General features: G+C 40.6%; 1 protein-coding gene across 2 annotated transcripts in view; it reads left to right on the top strand.

Annotated features, from left to right (window-relative positions):
- ARHGAP6 (Rho GTPase activating protein 6) overlaps window positions 1-17,059 on the top strand; it is a 327,693-nt gene that overhangs the window by 4,395 nt on the left and 306,239 nt on the right. The window contains exon 1 of one of the 2 annotated variants that reach the window (XM_054050944.1): window positions 7,891-8,447. The exons of the other annotated variant lie outside the window; for it this stretch is intronic. Coding sequence (XP_053906919.1) covers window positions 8,325-8,447 — 123 coding nt within the window. The 5' untranslated portion in view covers window positions 7,891-8,324. Of the gene's footprint in view, window positions 1-7,890; window positions 8,448-17,059 lie in introns of those variants that run through there. 2 annotated transcript variants of the gene reach the window in all.

Genomic DNA, 17,059 nt, shown 5'->3' with positions numbered 1-17,059 from the left:
CAAGTGTTTCATAAGATCGAGTAAGTCTCTAAGTAAACTAAATATCATGGAAAAAAGATGGTAAAAATATGTGGAAATACATTAATGCCTTGATTCTGTGAACATTTAGTCATACATTTATGCTTAAGTACGTGAATAGTCCTTTATAAGCTAAGGATTCTTACAGTGACCGACTGGAATATGTTTGCCAGGTGAAAAGTCCAAAATAGCTCAAGATGAATAGATCCGTGTGGAGTTTCGAGTTGTGTTAATTCTTCTGCTTATCTTTCTGTCCTAAAGATGGCAATGGAAAGCTGCAGCATACATATAACAAATATGGCAAATCATGTGAGTGTATCTGAGTAATCTCTTTGTTATGATAAACCAAATCTACACACTTAAACTTATATGGCCCGATTAGTTTGCTGTCATACTCCGTATGTTATTGAGTAAATAAAACGTTAATGTCTTCAGCTAATATGCTTTTCTATGGGAGAGCTGTTTTTAAAGTAATGATAGCTTAACGTCTGCAGCCTTCCCACTTGCGTGCCTGGCTGCCAGGAAGCAGGAGACACCAGCATGAGTTTGTAACTTGCTCCTTAGCACCTCGAGTTGCTCGTTGATTCAGCCCTTCCTCACTTCTTCCTTCTCCTGGCACAGCCTGCAGCCAACCTGCCTGCTCTCTCAGGGACCCTTTCTGTGAAGCACAGTGGGGCGAGGGGTTTCCCATGATGTGGAAGGGGAGGTCGCCCTGGGTCCTCACCACGTTTTGGGGAAGAAGCAGGAGTTGTCCTAGTGTCTACTGAGTTGCTGGCCAGCCAGGCTGTGGCTAGCTGCAAGGATATTGGAGTTGCCTGTCCACAAAATCGGAACATTTGTTTAACTGAATTAATTTATAACTGCTGTTTGTGTCATGTGGAGCAATAATATAGAGCATGGCTGTTGGAAGTAGTGAATGCTCACAAAACCAGTTTCAACTGATAGGTGCCTTGGAGGTCAGCTTCCGTAAATTCACTTGCTCGATTACTTTAAGAGTTTAAATCCATTGGGAAGACTGTTTCAGGTTCCCTCCTTCTGTATTGCCTTGCTTGCAAAAGTTTCGCCCTAAACATGACTGATTTTGCAAATAAAATTAATGTGCAACCCCATACCTCCAAGGTGCTGCGAGTGACTAGCTTACTTTTCTTCTTTTTTACAGCCAGTCCTTGCTTCAAAACTATGCTTATGGAAGGATATGCATGGAAAATATTTTCTGAAAAAAAAGGGCAAAGCAAAAGCCTTAGAAATGGTCCAAACTGAGAGGTCACGTTACCGTATGCATATATATCTTTGGGTGCTTCAAATGAATATTTTTCTTTGAGGTTAGTGGAACAAGTTGTTCTGGAGAGAAAAAGGACTGATCAGATAATCAGAGTTGCAGGAGCAGAACCTATTCGTTCTAAATGTAGTGAAGAGAGAGTTTTTTCTTTATTTTTCCTTCTCCTGTTCAACTCATGAGCAGTGATTGATATATACTCTGAAACTTGTAGGTTACCTACAGAAAAGAGAGAAAGAAGACAGTCTGCTGTTCATTAGGACATGTAAAGAAAACATGAAATAGAAGTATATGTGCTGCATTACTTTCAAAAAATTTAGAGTGAGATACTTAAGTGAAAACACCCTTTCCTCAGTTTTCACTTGGCATTACATTTTGAGTGGTGTTGATGTGACAGCATGTTTGTCAAACTAAGGGGTAAGCTGGAGTCTTCTAGCTACGCAGGCAAAGCTGCACTTGGAAGTAGGCGTAAGGATCTACCACCGAATAGCAATAGCAATAGCTCACATCGTCTAACTGTAAATACTCCTCGATAAACTAATTTAACACTGTAAATGCAAGTATTTTAATGGAATATCTCATCAACATTTAGTCTTTTGTGACAGTGTCATATTTACTATTGTCCACTTGCCATGGTCTTACAGGCTTTATCTTCGCTGTTTCACTCAAAGTTTTGACTTTCTTGCTTCTGCACTTGCCTGTGTTTTTTGTGTGGCTTGTTATGATATGCTCTAAAATTGTTTCCCCATCAGCTGGAAAATTTGTCTGTCTTTGGGAAGGAATTGCAGGGAATGTATTAACTTGCCATCAGCACCAGTTCATCTTTTTGCCATAATAATCTCTGAAGAGTGATATGTAGCTGAAGTGTGAGCTCAGTGTCTTGTTATACTTATCCTTAAGCATCTTGATACCTAATCCAGATATTTTTGTATATGGATGGAAGACAGGTTTAAACAAATTCCCATGAAGAGCCCTGATTATCCGTCCAGGGAGCAAAATGGGGATATAGCATGTTTAGATGGCTTTTTGTCGTGCTTTTTTGATCTTCCTCCAAACATTTGAAAAACCGGACACTGCCCCATCCCCATCCCATGGCTTTGAGAGGGCCTTTTTAACAAGTATGTGAGAAATGTATTTTGGAAGGTTTTTGGTTTTTTTTAAAAGTAAAAGACTTGGTGTGATGATATTTACCACTGAACTGTTCTGCTTTATTTTCTTCCATACAACACCGTAAACCACTAGGTACATAGACTAGTTTCAGCCTAAGTCCATCACAGTCCATGCTGTAGGAGTTCTACATTTGGAAGACTTGGTGGGCAGGAATGTTGTGGATCTTGTATGAAGAGGAATGCCATTAAAAGTAACTAAATATATTCAGCATTTCTGAATTTGGCATATGCGCCCCTTCCTATTCCCAGCTAAATGATGCCTGAAGACATTTGGTGAAAATATGGGAGCTGACAGCTAGGACAGATAGAATTCTCCCTGAATGCGCATTGCTTAAGTAATGGGAAAGGAACTTGTGAAAATAATAGAAATGAGACTGAAATGTAATTTTGAGCAGCTTCTAAAATATCAACCACCCAGATTGCTGTCTTGACTTCATGATGGAGATGCGGCACATTTAGGTTTGCAGACTCTCTTGTATGACAAACACTGCAGCTGCAGCAATCTGCAGGTGGAGAACTTTTCAGGAGTCCCGTAATTCTTCTGTGGTGTTGTGGTATAAGAATATAGATGTTAAGCTTTATTTTTTTTCTTTTTTTTTTTTTTTTCTTCCAGATGTAAATATCATCATGGAAACCAGCAGGGACTTATGTGCAAGCAGGGTTGAACACTCTTTCTGGTATAATAGTAACTAGATTGTATCAGTATCAGAGTTGCAGAGTTGAAACCTTAATGTAAAAAGGTAATGAAAATTAAGGTTGTAGTGGCAACACTATCTTAGTCTCATTCAACATGATATAGTGCTGCTTATATTTGATTTTCTGGCTGTGTGGCATAGTATTGGAGAAAATAAGGGTCACTGGAATTACACTGATGTATTAAAACATAGCTTTCATACATCATGGGGTATGCTGGGTTTTAACTAAAACAGGTGGCTGAACAGTGGGAAAAAGAGGCCAAGTATGTTGTTCAGCTTACGGAAACTGGAAGGGAGGCAATAAGGAAATAATGGCAAGATGCAGACTTTACTGGAATTTGACATTGAGGCTCACTGTCCAAGTTTGTAAGGTAATGAGCTCTCAGACTTCTATCTGACAGAGTACTTGTGTGTGTGCTTTACTTTTAATGGGTGAATACTCACAGACAAAATAAGCATATGAAGTAGTAAACAAAGCCTTTAGCTATCATTCAGCCCTAGGAATTTTATTTGCTTCACCTTAACACTTTTGAAGCTATGATTTTGTCCATATTTTTAAGCTGTGTTTGTTCAAAATAATTTCTATTATTTTTATCTATTCTTATACCATAGCAATAATACGTATATATACACACATACATGCACATGCTTTGTGGTTGAGTTTCAGCTTTTCCTCAATCTGTGCAGACTGGCTATTGCAAGTTACGCATCTGTTCCACTCTGGTTGTCAGCGAGGAGTTATTAAGTCCCTGGGAGAGTTAAGAGTGTTTTTAAAGGATTTGATGAGCTTCCAGTGCTTGACGCTTGCTACATTGTCATACTGGAAACAGATGTTGAGTAGCACATGTTCATGTTTTTGGAGCCAAGTAGGAGGTTAGGTACTGTGTCTCTGGCCCATAAATACAAACACGTTTCCCACCCTAAAGCTCTGATCCTTGGGTCGTTGTCCTCACAGTTCTGGCTATGGGAACAGCTTGCATCAGCCTCCCAAGTTGTGAAAACAGAACTGCCTTTTCTGGATCTTCCCAGTCATTGTCTGTATCCTCCCAAAGCCAAGACCACCTGGTTTACAGTATTTCTCCATGAGGACTCTTTGACAGCACAAGGTCAAAAGAAGATTTCTGAGTATTGCACTTAGCAAGGCTTCTTTACTGTAGCTCTAGCCTGCTATTTGGATTCGCCAGTTCAAATGTTAATGAGTCCTTTTGTTCTTATAAATTTTTTATATTGTATATGTACCAAATATTTTCAGTGAAGTACAGAGTATAATACAGACTTTTCTAACAAATGAAAGATTTTTTTTTTTTGTAGTGTGATTAAGATTACTTTTAGATTGTCTCAGTCATTCTTCTCCAAAGGACTGGCTTCCTGGATTTGATATTCAGTAATGAGACTCTACTTCCACTGGACATCTATAACTGATTTTGTTAAAGGAAGACGAATACATTTTTTCCATTGCTATTTTCAGGTTTTATTTGCTTTATCCCTTTGTTTTCTGCTACTGTTGTAACACGGCAAGATGGTTTTTGAGCACGCTTTTTCTTTTTTCTCTAAAGAGTAATTTCAGTTGAGTTGCACCCTACTGAGAGTAATGTGGTGAGAAACCAGTTGGCAGTGCTCTGTTCAGTTTTCATTTGCCTCTCTCTCAAAAAGTCTAAAAATATTCCTCCTACAGGAAATGTTTTCCATTCTGTTATGTCTTTTGCTTCCCGTAGGAGGTATTTCTTTTAATTTATTGAATAAACCTTTCTGAATTGTATTCCCATAAGGGTTTAGGGACAAAACTTTGGGCAAACTGTCCAAGAGATCTCACCGTCTTTGGTATATGTATAGAGTATTTTCTTTATATTTTGCTGTCAAGCTCTGGGACAAGCTGACATTTGAGCGAAATTGGAGAATTTGAAGTTAAAGAGTGCAAATTAACACATCTGCTGTAACTTCTCAAGTTTTGTTGTTTTGATCATACATATTGTATTTATCATTTTTAAATCATAAAGAAATCTCTCTTCTCTTGTCCCTGCCCTTGATTTTAAAAGATTCTGGACAATATTTTGATCTCAATCTCATTACCACAATTTCTTTTGTAAATGGATGTGTATATAGGAAGGATAAAGCCTTGCAGCACTCTGGTTGGAAGTCAGCTATGTTTAGCTGTTAATTTAATGTGGATGACAGGGCACGCTGTTATTTGAAAAGGTTGATGGGGAAAGAGAGACTGGAATAGATTACATTTCCATGCTCCGAAATAAGACGCTATCTACTTTATCCTAAATTAGAACAATATGGTTGAGTTTTCTTGTGCTATTTCATAACATTCCTGCTGACAAAATATGGTGTGCCTTTTGCTCGTTGCTTCACTATGGTTTCTCAAGCACGTGTTCGTGTCTTATATCTAGTGACAGCTCTTGTAGCAGCATGCTATTGGGAACGTCTCATATGTCTTTAAAAGGTGACAGCACATTCGCAAACTATATACAAAGTGGCTTGTGCTAGAGAGCGAGTACCAAACCATAGCCAGCTGGGAGAATTAGGCGGCCAAATTACTTACATAAACACAATTAGAAGTTTACTTTTTTTTTCAGGGATAATGTGCCTTAATACTGTATTCACTAAAGGCGTGCAATGTAATTAGCGGTCAGCCTGTGTGGAAGGGTTTAAAGCAAGTTTTTAGGAGAAAAATTAGTAAGATTTATATTGGTACATTTACATATTTGAAAAATCTCTAACATGCTTAGCTTTTGCTCTTGCCCCTCTTCTCCGCTTGAAGTCTAAGCCATTTCCACAGTTCATCAAGGATCACAGAAATACCTTTCCATTTAAAAAACCTCTCCTCAAGAGAAGCAGAGCAAATGTAACAGATGAGCGTACTGTTCTTTCTTGAACTAAGTAACAGAGCTTCCCGTCTGGTTTTTTTAGTCCGAATGTGGCTAAATTACACCATCTCGTACAGATCAGAGGAATACCAGTTAGGTAAGTTAGTGAGTGGTGGAAGTTGTAATGTTGGTAACGCGATGTCTGTTTACTGGATCGTACGAGCAAAAAGGTAACTGGAAGGCCAAGGAAAGTGACTTGGCTCTTGTGAGTCCACATTTTGTGCAAGGGAGATGCTGACATACTGGAGCAAGGGGAGTGGATGGCCATCAAAACAGTTGGGGAATGAGAGTGCTTAATGCACAAGGGAAGGGTGAAATTTGTTTCAGCCTGGAGAATAATAAGGGAGGGTGTAATTCCACTTTTACTACCTAGCTTGGGAGCTAAGGAGAAGATGGAGCTGAGTGTTCTCAGAGTTGCACAATGACAGTCACAAGTTGCAACAAGAAGAATTTTGACTAGATCTAAGGGAAAAAAAAACATTCACAGCAGGAGTGGGTAAGTATTGAAATGGGTTGCCCAAAGGGGCTCTGGGATCTGTCCTTGGAAATTTTCAACCCTTGACAGCACAAGGCCCCAAGGAACCTAATCAGACTTGGAATTTGGCTCTGCTTTGAGCAAGAGATTGGACCAGATGACCTCCAGAGGTCCCTTCTGATCTATTTTTTTCTGTGACTCTTTGAGTACCGTTTATTTCCACAGCAGAATGAAAGCTCTTACCTTTTCCCTTTGCTGCAACATACGGTCAACCAAACAGAAGTTGATGGGTTACTGCAGAAAGTATGATGCTCTCCAGTGTCAAGCTTGAAGCAGGCGTACAAAGAAGAGTGATTTCTTTCATTGTATCATCCTCCAAAGTTGTTGCTGTGCTACCTACTCTGTGACGGGGGAGTAGGTACCCTGCTGTTACACTGCTGGTGTCACAAATACAAAGAAAGTCAGACTGATTTTTTTAAAGATGTCAGCAAAATTTAAAAAAAAAAAACCCAACCAAACCCTTCTCAAATACAAGTGTTTTGCAGAGACAGCTTGACAGTAAGATAGCAGAACTTAAGCAGGAGTTTGGCAGTGAAGTGTCAGCAGCTACTTGCCATCTAGGTTTTTCTGCCAGCTCATTTAACCAAGCCTGCCTGCATATTCTAGCATGAGAGAGCCCAGGGCTTACAAGGTAGCTACCTTCAGAACAATATGCTTTTGGGACAGTTGAGCTCCATCTGCTTTTGTGGGTTATTTCAGTTTAGTTTTAAAAATACCGAACATTTGGCAAAACACCATTATCTTTTCCTGTCTTATTTTATGGTAGTTCAGTGTGCTTGTGACAGGCCATATGACGTGCTGCCTAAAACACTTCAATTCAATGCCTGTAGTAAAATGATGGTACAGAAGCATTCCTGTCATTTAGCTTTTATAACTTCCATTTTTTCATCTTCCTGAGTGTATTATAAAAGTAAAATTAACCTGGGAGAGAAATAGTAGAAGAAGGAAAAAAACTGAAGAGGTATGCGAGAATGAAAGGAATCTCCTGCTGAGATTGAGCTGGGAATTGCATCAGATACACAGAAAAATAGGTGTGGCAGTAGGACAATTCAGGCTTTTCTTACACAGCAAGAGTTTAACCTGATACTGACCTTACAACTTATGAGCTTAAGGGTGCAGTTATGTAACTGGGATCAGTCAATGCTACACTAAACTGGAATAGGCAGATGAGGCCACACAGCCCGGAAAAAGCTAGTACCAAAATTGGTTTGCTGAACTAAATGCTTCCATGTTGCTATTTAAAAGGAGCACAGAGAATAATTTGCTGCTGTTTACAATGCAGTGGTGGGCTTTTTTGAGCTTCTGGAGTATGTTGGTCAACATCTGATCTCCTGCATCTCTTCTCATTACTCTTGAGAAATGATTTTGGCAAGTCTGCATTTATCTGGTAGAGGTTTTGTCAGGCAGATGTAGCCTCCATCATCAAGTATGAAATTGGGCTGTCAGAAGCATCTTGCCTCCAGTAAAATGAAGTGTTGATGGCTTGGGGTCGTAACCTTTTGCAGTCTCAGTAACTACTTTTCTTCTTGAATGGACAAGAAAATAAAAAGAGAAGGAAGGTCACCGTGGATTACAGCTGAATGATTCAAATAAAAGGAGATAAGGAAGAGGAGAAGACTGAAGCAGCATAAGAAGAGTAGCGAGTAAAACATCGTTAGGGTTGGAAAACAGGATTGCCACTGAAGTGCCATCACTGCTGGGAAGAGAAGGGCTTCGACTCCTGCGTACACATCCTTGCCTCGTCTCACTCATAGTGTGATGTCTTGGTTTCCATCTGGGAGCTCTGCACCTGAAGTGTCATCCTGGGGCTGCTCCATGCTTTGGACTGTGCCAGCCATGCCGCCTTGCCTTCAGAGAAGCTCCCACCTCTGGTACAGTTTGGTAAGACGAAATATTGATCTTGGACTCAGCGGTGTGTGGTAATTAGTGGTTGCTGTGGTGCATTGCTCTCACTGAGTAGTTCTCACCTTTGTCTCTAGCAGTGAGGTTTTCAGAAGGCTCTGACTCACTTCTGAAGAGGAACCTTGAGCTCCTGATTATTCAGATAGTTTTGAAATCTTATGCTAGCTCTTTTATATCCTTACTTTTCTTTTTGTAGTAATTAGAGCCTCTTTCCTTTCTTCTTCCTCCCCGGACGAAGATTTCTGTAATGCTAAGGTCTTCCACACAGCTGAGTACCATTTTTTAGCAGTAAAAGGGTCTTATGTCTTGTCCATATGTCTTCTTGAGCTGTTTCTCATTCAAGCAACATTTTCAGCTTGGCTCTCTAAGTATTGTTCATGTGTTAGTTTTGCTTGTTTTGTGGTGATTACTATGTGTATTATTTTTGCCTTCTACTATCACTTGGTTTTTTTTTTTTTTTTTTTAGAAACTTGTCTTGAGGCAGTATCAATGCATTATTGAATTCCAAATGTATGCAATTTATTTCTTTAATATGGTAGCATCCAGCGTATACACTCTGATGTTAAATGGAAATTGTGCTTGTCATAGAGTGTGCGATCTGGCAGAAGTGCCGAAATTAAAAAGAGGAGATCTGCTGTTCTTTAGTAACTCCTTCTCTCCCTGTGGTAGCTGGCCTAGAGGGGACACTTGAGTAGCTGTGATGCAGTGCTGTATTTGTCAAACAGAGCTTCTTCTCTGGGAGCATTTTGAAAACAAAGCTCCCTGGTGTTTAGATACTCATTTTGAGGCCTTGGTTGTTCAGGAATTTCTCTGACAAACTGGCTGGAAGCTGAATATTTTCTTGCTTTCCAGGGAGGAAATCCTTCATCTATCGCTAAGGTTGCTGAAGGCTGCAGCCCCAGCAAAGCCAGCGAGGTGCCACTGCAGGAGGAGTGGATAGGCATAACAGGGCATGATCCATATTTCCTGTGCTCCACAAATGCCAGCTTTTACACTGTGTCTCCCAAATCCCAGTGACTGGGGTAGGGAACAAGAGAGAGCGCTCATCACTTTGCAGGTTGAAGAGCTGTTGCACCCTGGAAACAGAGACACTGGGAGCAGTATTGAGCTCTTCTTTATGGCCATACTGCAGTTGTGGTGGCCCCACAGTATCTTATGGTCTCGGGTGTCAGGACACCTTTCCTAAGCGCTTTGAGGTCTTGGACACCCTTCTGGACCAAGTCCAACTACTCGAACTTGGCATTCAGCATGAGATTTCTCCATAGACCGCTGAAGATATAAGGCTTACGGGGTCACTTGAATTACAGTTGAAAAGAGTGAGATTCCTGCAGTCAACTATTCACTTCTGGCTTCCTTACAGTATTTTGAAATACACTTCTTGGGTTGAGATAGAGGCATTTAATAACCATATTGCTGTTCTAGAGGGTGACTGGCCCCTTTAATTAAAATAGGACCAAAGCATTTGTAGGAAAGCTGGAGCTCCTCTTGTGCTGGATCTCACTCAGACACATGGAGTAGAAGCCAAGGGGAGAGGAGCAATACAGTTGGCAACATCTGGAGCAAATCAAAGCAAAGCTGGATGGGAAAAATTAGTTGAGGTATTCCCAATGAGAATGTGGGAGATTCCCGTAGAAGACAGATAGCAGGAGGAGCTACAGAAGGGCTTGCTTGTTGACCCTTCTTGAAAGAAAATCCAGTGCTAGGGGAAGCTGAAAGCAGAAAAGCAGAGGAGACTTTGCTTGGTGTGTTCCTTGGAGACAGCAATAAGGGGCCAGAGGAATGAGGGAAGGCATCTCCTTCCAGGCTTCAGGACTGCTGGTGATGGTTCAGCAGAAGCAGCTGCCACACTGTCGAAAGCACAGAGCAAGAACCATGTGGGGAGTGTGAGATCTCCCATCACATTCAAAGGTTATGGTTTTGGTTATTTTGGTTATTTTATAACCTAGCCTTTGCAAGTGGAGAGACTGAGAAGTCCTGCTGGTGAAAGGGAGGAAGAACTAGGGTGGCTGGTCAGAGATCTGGTTACCACCAGATAGAGGTGGAACTGGGATAGCTATTTTGTTGATGTGCTTGAAGATGGAACCAGGGTAGCCATTGTGTTGATGCACTCAAAGTACTGTATAGGTTTTGGGGTAAGTGGTTGAGTTGCTGGGACTTCTCTTATTAGCAAAGATTATTGTATGCAGTGGTGAAGTGCTCTAATTTGCTTTGCAAACCTTAATGAAGCCTGGAATTGACCCCCCTTGTTCAATTCACAAAAATTATGAACTGCATCTCTGTATTGCAACACCTTCTGTCAGGAGTTGCACAGCAGAGCTGGACTGCAAGTGGTTGATGCAAGGAAGGGGAAGAGTTTAGGAGCACAATAAGGGAAAAGGAAACCAGAGGTGTTTTGAGGTTGCTGGTTTTATGAAATGCAGGGGAATTATTTAATTTTTGTGACAAGATGTTTTGCCTTTAAAAAATGTACATACAGTATACATACCAATGTAATACATACATTGGTTCTTTCTTTCTAAACTTGCAAGTAATGTTTGATATCTGAGTTTTTGCATGGAAAACATTTTTTTTTCCTGCATCTTTCTCTTCTATGAAGCATTACCACATGGAAAAATGTTAGTTTATCTATTTCACAACAATCTGAATAAACATATTCAGCATCCAAGTTAATAAAAATCTGTATGTTACTCATATAAAATTTCAATATACAATGCCCAGGAAAAGGAAAATCATGTAAAATGTACCATTTCTTAGTAATGTACATCTCTCAGTGGTAAACCAAGGTTGTATAGTCTATATTCTGCTAGGGAACATCACCCAAGTATGAATATGGGATGAGACACTAAAGCAGGGTGCGTGAAGTTTGTAGCAGGTAGACCAAAGGCTCCTAAGACATATGTTTGAATGCTCCATGTGGTAAGTCAGTGGAGATTGCTTTGCATTACAGCACAGCAGCTCCATAGTTGCGTACTCCACCACACCAGGGACTGCCGTGCTTGATTCAGATGGCGTTAGGTGTCCCTACCAAACTCCCCCAAATGCCTTTTACTGACAAGCTTCCAGAGCAAGGAAGCACGTTAGTGGTTGTAAGATCAAATATTTAGAGGTCATTTGCCTCTGGAGGGAACTGCAGGGCTTCTGCATTTGCTTCAGAGTGAGGAACTGGTGATTTATGCTCAGCTGGTGCACCATCAATGTGTAGAAAAGGATCTAACATACTGAATTCGGAAGAAATGAACATTTTTTACTTTTCCCCATGCTTTTTATTAGAATAACTCTGGAAATACTCTGTTTCTTGTTTTGCTTTTGTTCTTCCCAGCTGTTTAGGAAATATTTGAACCGAAAGAGTTGAGGCAGTGCTCAAGACCATTGAGGGAGAAATTAATTTACCCAATTTGGAAAAGGATTCACTGCAGATTTTACTGCGAAGACAAAGAAAGCTTTTGCATTTGCCTTCTAACTCCCCTCACACTATGAACTGGGTCTACATCCGCTCAGCAAGGATATGTTTTATTTATGGTGTCCTTAGCTTAGATGCTTCTTAGAGCATCTTTTGACTTCCTCCCCAAGAGTGGGACTGAGGCTGTAGGTGGGTGATCACTCAGTCCTTACGAGCTGCCTGAGTGTAGTTCATTGAAGTACTGGGAAGGGAGTAGGCTCAAAAAATCAGAGCTGCAGATAAGCCTGTGGATTTGAGGGCTAATGCGTGCAGGAGCATGGCAAGTATCTGCTGAGAGAGCTAGGTCTCTCTGCCACATAGCCCTACTGAGTAGGGCAGTGGGGTGGGGTAGGATTTGGCAAGTGCTGCGGGGGGGGACAAGGATGCAGCATTAGTTATTTCTGGAAACTACACAGCCTACAGAAATTATATTTAGCTGTTAGATAACTGGTTTAAACTGGGATTATGCCCAAATTAGGGATGAGACAGTAAAGCTGAGTGATAAGAGTATCTGTTGTTTCTTTCCTGACTGTAGGGGGTTGAGGGACAGAAATGAGCATCCAATAACATGAAAATACACAGAATCCAGAGGATTTGCCTAGGTGTACCCACACCATTAGTGTCCTTGCATGGCAGCAGTGATTTTTACATTACCATAGTGTCTTAGTACCCTATTTAGGGCTTAAGACATCACTGTAAAAGATGTTGTATAAACACAAGAGACCTTTTTTTCTCCCAGAAATATTACAGAAGAGAAAACAGGCAGGCATAGTTGCACTAGGAATTGTAGAGACTATTTTGTGATATTTAGTGGCCTCAGCAAACAAATGGTTTTCCTTTACTAAGTTTTAGAGAGCCATGGGGATAACAGGTTAGTAATATAGATATTTTAGAGGTAATTTTTTCAAGAGTAAGAGGAGAAGGAGTGAAGTTCCAAGTGCACAAAACTGGGTAACAGAGATCTGACATGGTGGAATGAATGTAGGCAGTAGCTGAGGATGATGGAGAGGGTGGAGTTGGGAAGGTATATGTTTAATGTTTCGTGTAATAATGGGCTGAGATGCAGTGCAAGGCTACATAGAAAGAGGCACCATTATCAAAGCCGAATAGTCTTTGCAGAGCATTCTGGAGAAATATAAGTAGAGCCACATTGCATCAGAGAGGCAAGGAGAGAGAATGCCACAGCCGTTGAAAAGATACAAGTATGCACAAAATTTCTACCTGGGTTTTGTATTGAAAGGCCTGTATATTGATGGTTTGTGTATAAATATAACTTCTTTTAGCTCCTGGCCAGAGGTAAATGATAGGAGGCATACTACATATACTGAACTTCATAGTCTTCCTGCCTCTTTTTCCACCAGAAGCATCAGATTTTCCCTGTGTCCTGGAGGCCACGTCTAGACGCCCAGGGGAGCATGGTGTAAGGATTGCTGGTCTAAGCTGGGAAGAGATGTGATGCAGTGCAGTGCTGCTGCACTGTTCAGGTCCCAAAGTGATGCAGCCATGGTCCTGCAGTGACTAAGCTAAGAAATCTAATAAAACCTAATAATGTCTTGGGGGGGGGGGTGCCAAGTACTGGGAATCCATAGTAAGAATAAAGTAAAGTAAATGAATTTAAGTATCAGTCTTCTTTTATCTCCCCAATATCTTTGTTTTATTAGCACATGCTGTACCTTAACTGGGCTCATGCTTGTGCTGTAAAAGGAGTTTAGGACCCTTTATGGGTGAGATTACCCAGAGATGAAGCATAAAAGTTCAGTTATGGCCCCTATAGTGATAACTCACCATCCCATTTGCCTTCTGTCCCACCTGGAACCTGACTGTCTCTCTGACAGCCCCTTGCCTGGGGCAGCGTTACTTTCCTTCCCAAGCGTTGCCTTCTTTATTGATCTCATTGAGTGCTGCTGTTTTTACCCAGTAAGTCTGTTGAGCACATGGGGATGGTACATCTTACAAAACAGTTACGGAACAGCTGCAGTAGCTGTGAAGGTACCACCTCCTGTGGTGGGTGATTGAATCCTGGTGGCTGGACAAGAGACGGATGCTGCCCTTTTAGCTGGCAAAAGCAGAGGCATCGTCATCAGAAAGGGAGAGGTTATGCATATAGTTTTAAGCACAAATTTAAACTCTCAGCAAAAATACCTTTTTTTCTTTTAAAAAAAGCAGCAAAGGGAAAATCTGAATGAACAATACTGATAGGCTAAGTAATTCCTTTTCTTTGAAAGTTATTTAGGTTATTCCAAGGACCTTCTGCAATATTTTCTTTGCATAATAAATGTCTTGATGGAAAGCTGGCATCTTGCTGTGAATTATTAATGCTTACCTAACAGGTGTTTGTATATGTTTGCCTTGAAAGTTAGCTCTGTATCACTACCTCAAAACACTGAATTTTCAAGCCTATGCTATGATGAAGGTGCAGGTGGGGTAGGAGTAAATGGCTCCTGATTGTTTATACATAACAGTTATGCTGAGCCTCCTCCAGTGTTGCTAGCCATGCACATTTGAGTTTCTCACCTGTTTGTTATGACCACTTAACTACTTGTGAACTGTTACTCTATCAGCAGCAGTAATTGTAAACCTCTTCTCTAGATACCGTCTTTATTATTTCTCTATGAGAATGGCAAACCAACCTTCAATCATACACAGTACTCTGGAGGTGCTTCAGCTCCTGGAGCCCTGTTTCCGTCCTCACCCAGTACTAGACTGCAGTAGCCTGTAGGGCACAGACCATGGTGCAGCTTTTGTCTTCCTTGGAACTATAGCCCCCTGACAAGGAGAGGTGCACCCCAAAACATGACATTGTCTTTCATTTGGATGAGTGTATTCATATTCTTCATTCAATGCTTTTTTTGGAGACAGACTGCCAAGCTTCCACCTTGTATAGTGGTTAATAGCATCTCAGAAGGAAGTTGCTGGGTATTATAGGTGAAGTTGCACTGTCTAATTCTTGATCCTGATACTCTTCAGAACTGTATCATCCTCCTCCAGTCTAGGGATTACTGTTGTGAGAATTTGCTTTGGTGGAAGGGAAACTTACAGGTGTTGAAATTGGTTTTGCAGAGGCCATTCTTTAGTATTGGGATAAAAAGACAGAAAAAGGCACAACAAAAACACCAGAAGCTGAAGACCCTTTCTCCATTTAAGAAGCCAGAGACCTTACTTGGAACTGCAAATTCAGGAACGTGACTTGAATTATCAATGACCTTATCACTTGAGAAGATGAATTAGTTGTTATCTTTGTTGTGGAATATGGGTATTTCTCTGCTATGATTAGATATTTGGAAGAGAAGTTGAGAGTGCAACAGACAACTACAACCCAGGGTTCAATATTTCAGCCTTGTTAGGACACCAGTAGCTTTTACAGTAGCCATTGCCCTGGTAGTTAGCCATTACCAAGAGAGATCTAATGATTTACTTTTAGCTGAACAAACATCTCATAAAAGGACAGCGCAAAGGACCAAGTGGCAGTTGCAGTGGAGCCTGCCCTGCCAGCTCTGAACTTGTTGTGTTGGAAGCAAACACACAGAAATCTTCCCTGTGCAGCAGTTGCACCCTATGGGACAATTCTGCAGTTCCAGGCTTAGCCACCACATGGTTGTTCTGCAGTATTGGTGGCACTGGCAAGACAGCTGAATATGGTTGGCTGTGATGGGGTACATGCCCCGCAGCCCACCGAGGTGCTCTCTGAAATGCCTGCATGCGCAGTGTGTGCTGTCTTAATTACAGGACCCGTTAAAAGATGGCTCTTCATCAGAGGCAGGTGTGAATAAGGTAACCGGTAGCTGCTCCTCCACCAATTTCCCCTGCCCAGCTGAGTTACAAAGGTGTGCTCCACATAGTGTTAAAAAAAAAATTGAAAAAAAAATAAAAAAAATCACAGTTTCAGAGGTGGTGGCTGAGCTGTGCTTCTGAAATAGCTTGTTTCACAGAAATGATGGAGTTCTGGACATTGAGAAGAATGGTACGTTTAAAGTTGGGGAAATGGGAATATGCTCTGTGTTGAGACATGTAAAAACACTTTTCATGCTCCTTCTCTTAAATACATGCAATTGTATAAATAGGACAAGAAAAATGGTACTCTTCAGTGGATAATCCATGTGTAAGATTTTAAATCTTTCCTTCATCTTAAATAGCATTTATCAAGGTGGATCTTAGATTTAACTAAAACATGTATTTAATCTTTATTGATGAGTCTCTTTACTTGAAAAGAAGTTTTTTTCAATTTAAAAGGAATATAATTGGCTCCCTTTAAAAGCACGCATATCAGCTTTTGGTTGATTTCTGATCTTGAGCTCCAAGTCTGCTCTAGACATTATAATAGAGTTGCTCACATGAGGAATTAATTAATATTTATGGTGCCTTTATCTTGGTAGAATGTGCTAGACTTCAAAGTGCTGTGCTTTGATTGTTTTGCAAGAATGCAAGGCACTAGTCTGTAAGAGAACTATTTCTAGCCAGAAACTGGAGACTTCTGTAGCCTGTTCTGCTATTTATTTTAAAGAAAAAGACTAGGGAGATTGGTATGGCAAATGAACATGAAGCTTTATCAAGCAGCATGCTTATTTTAATTTGCATGGTTTCTTTATCAGTGGTGGTCTTATTTAAAACATGTCTTAACATCTTATGGAATCAATTAAATATTACTTTACAAATGGTATGGTGTTTCAACAGATGTGTAAACGCCATGCTGTTCCTAACAGGAAAAGGTCACAAATAAGTCAGCTTTAAAATTAGGATTGGTCATGTAATGCTCTTGAAGGAAATACGGTCCTTTATACTGAAAAAACAGAGGGTATCCTGGTTCCTATTTTGGGACTGGAGCAATATAATTTTTTTGTCAGGGAATCAAAACCTGTGGTCCATTTTTAATACATGTGTTTATTTTAATAAAATGAAAACTAATATTCAGTGAAAAAAGCTATAGTGCAATACTGTCAGTCAGGACTTTGTTGTGGTCTCTGCTTGACGGTATTTATTTCTTTCTGTGATTGGGGTTTGTTTTTTCAGTTAATTAGCCTTCCCGTGGTAGGGAGGACTGTATTTATTAGATCTTACCATGCCTAATCTAACATGAACACCTGCTGGGAAGCTGTAATACAATGTCAGCTGCACTGGTGAGATAAGGACCCGATTTGTTTTTGCTTGACACTAT

This window comes from Cuculus canorus, chromosome 1 (assembly GCF_017976375.1).
Source record: "Cuculus canorus isolate bCucCan1 chromosome 1, bCucCan1.pri, whole genome shotgun sequence".
NCBI lineage: Eukaryota > Metazoa > Chordata > Aves > Cuculiformes > Cuculidae > Cuculus > Cuculus canorus.
Note: the sequence above shows the minus strand (reverse complement) of the source record. Positions and strands in the feature narration are given on the sequence as shown.